General features: G+C 34.9%; 1 protein-coding gene across 1 annotated transcript in view; it reads right to left on the bottom strand.

Annotated features, from left to right (window-relative positions):
- LOC103596051 (complement receptor type 1-like) overlaps positions 1 to 1151 on the bottom strand; it is a gene marked incomplete at its 5' end in the record, with an annotated part of 89794 nt that overhangs the window by 65623 nt on the left and 23020 nt on the right. The window contains one exon of the mRNA XM_008579609.1: positions 619 to 704. Coding sequence (XP_008577831.1) covers positions 619 to 704 — 86 coding nt within the window. The remainder of the gene's footprint in view (positions 1 to 618; positions 705 to 1151) is intronic.

Genomic DNA, 1151 nt, shown 5'->3' on the forward strand with positions numbered 1-1151 from the left:
TCTTTCCTTTCAGTAGCTTATTTCCAAACCACAGTTTTAAACATGCAGCACATTCAGGTTACTTTAACATTGTTACTATTATAAATAATTCTGCAATGAAAAGTTTATAGTGAACTTCTTGAAAAAAACAGTGTTTATTTCCTAAGTATAAATTCTAAGAAGTGGGTCAAAATATATGCCCTCTTTTGAGGCTTACAATGCATGTTGCCTTCAAGAGGGCTTGTTGAATGCTCAGGTGCATGAGAGTACTGATTCCTCCACAGCTTCACTAGCCTTGAAGGGTACCAATTTTTAAAATCTTTATTAATTTGCCAAGCAGAATAATTATTACACTGGAATGGCAGAACCAACGTAATTCCAAGTTAATTGAAGTGAAAATAAAGTTTGAAGGCTTTTATGCATTTAAGACCCTAGATTTAGAAAAGGCACATCCCAGGATAAGGAAGAACTTCAGAAAATTGTTGCCAGAAACACCATAGGAATTTTAAAGAATATTACAGCTGTCTTCAGCTATCTGAAGGACAGGCTGAACAAAAGAATTTGATTGAGATTATTATGATTCCAGAGGAAAATTAGAATCTGTTGGTAAAAGTAATAGGAAGGAATGTTTCAACTCACCCTCACAAATAGGTGCTTCCTTATCCCAAGTGACAGTATTGCCTGAGATGATGCATACAGCAAAGGAGGGACCAATGAGTCGGTATCTAGAGGCAAAGAATAAGGAATGTTATATTCTAAATACACAGGTGACCCACCCGCTTCAACTACTACTTCCCAAGATTCCCAGAGATTACAATCTTGGAAAATGGAGAAGGACATTTTCCACTCGTTAAATACTATCTATCAGTTTCCAAATTTCACATCCTTCTTTGTGCTTTTTGATTTTTTTCTTTATGCCTTCTCAACTGGGTGGGATTTCTCTTCATTATTAACTTATAGCACATTTTTATATGAAACTAAGGAAAATTATAGTTATTTCGTACAAGTCTCATTTTTTAAAAGATATTACAAGCTTCTTGAGTGCACTCAAGAAGTATTATGTGTATGCATGTGTATCCATATGTTTGTGAGGGTATATTCCCTTAATACGTATTTCTTTTTTTTTTTTTCCTTTTTGTCTTTTTTCGTGACCGGCAACGGGATCGCAACCC

Source organism: Galeopterus variegatus, unplaced genomic scaffold (assembly GCF_000696425.1).
Source record: "Galeopterus variegatus unplaced genomic scaffold, G_variegatus-3.0.2 Scaffold1921, whole genome shotgun sequence".
NCBI lineage: Eukaryota > Metazoa > Chordata > Mammalia > Dermoptera > Cynocephalidae > Galeopterus > Galeopterus variegatus.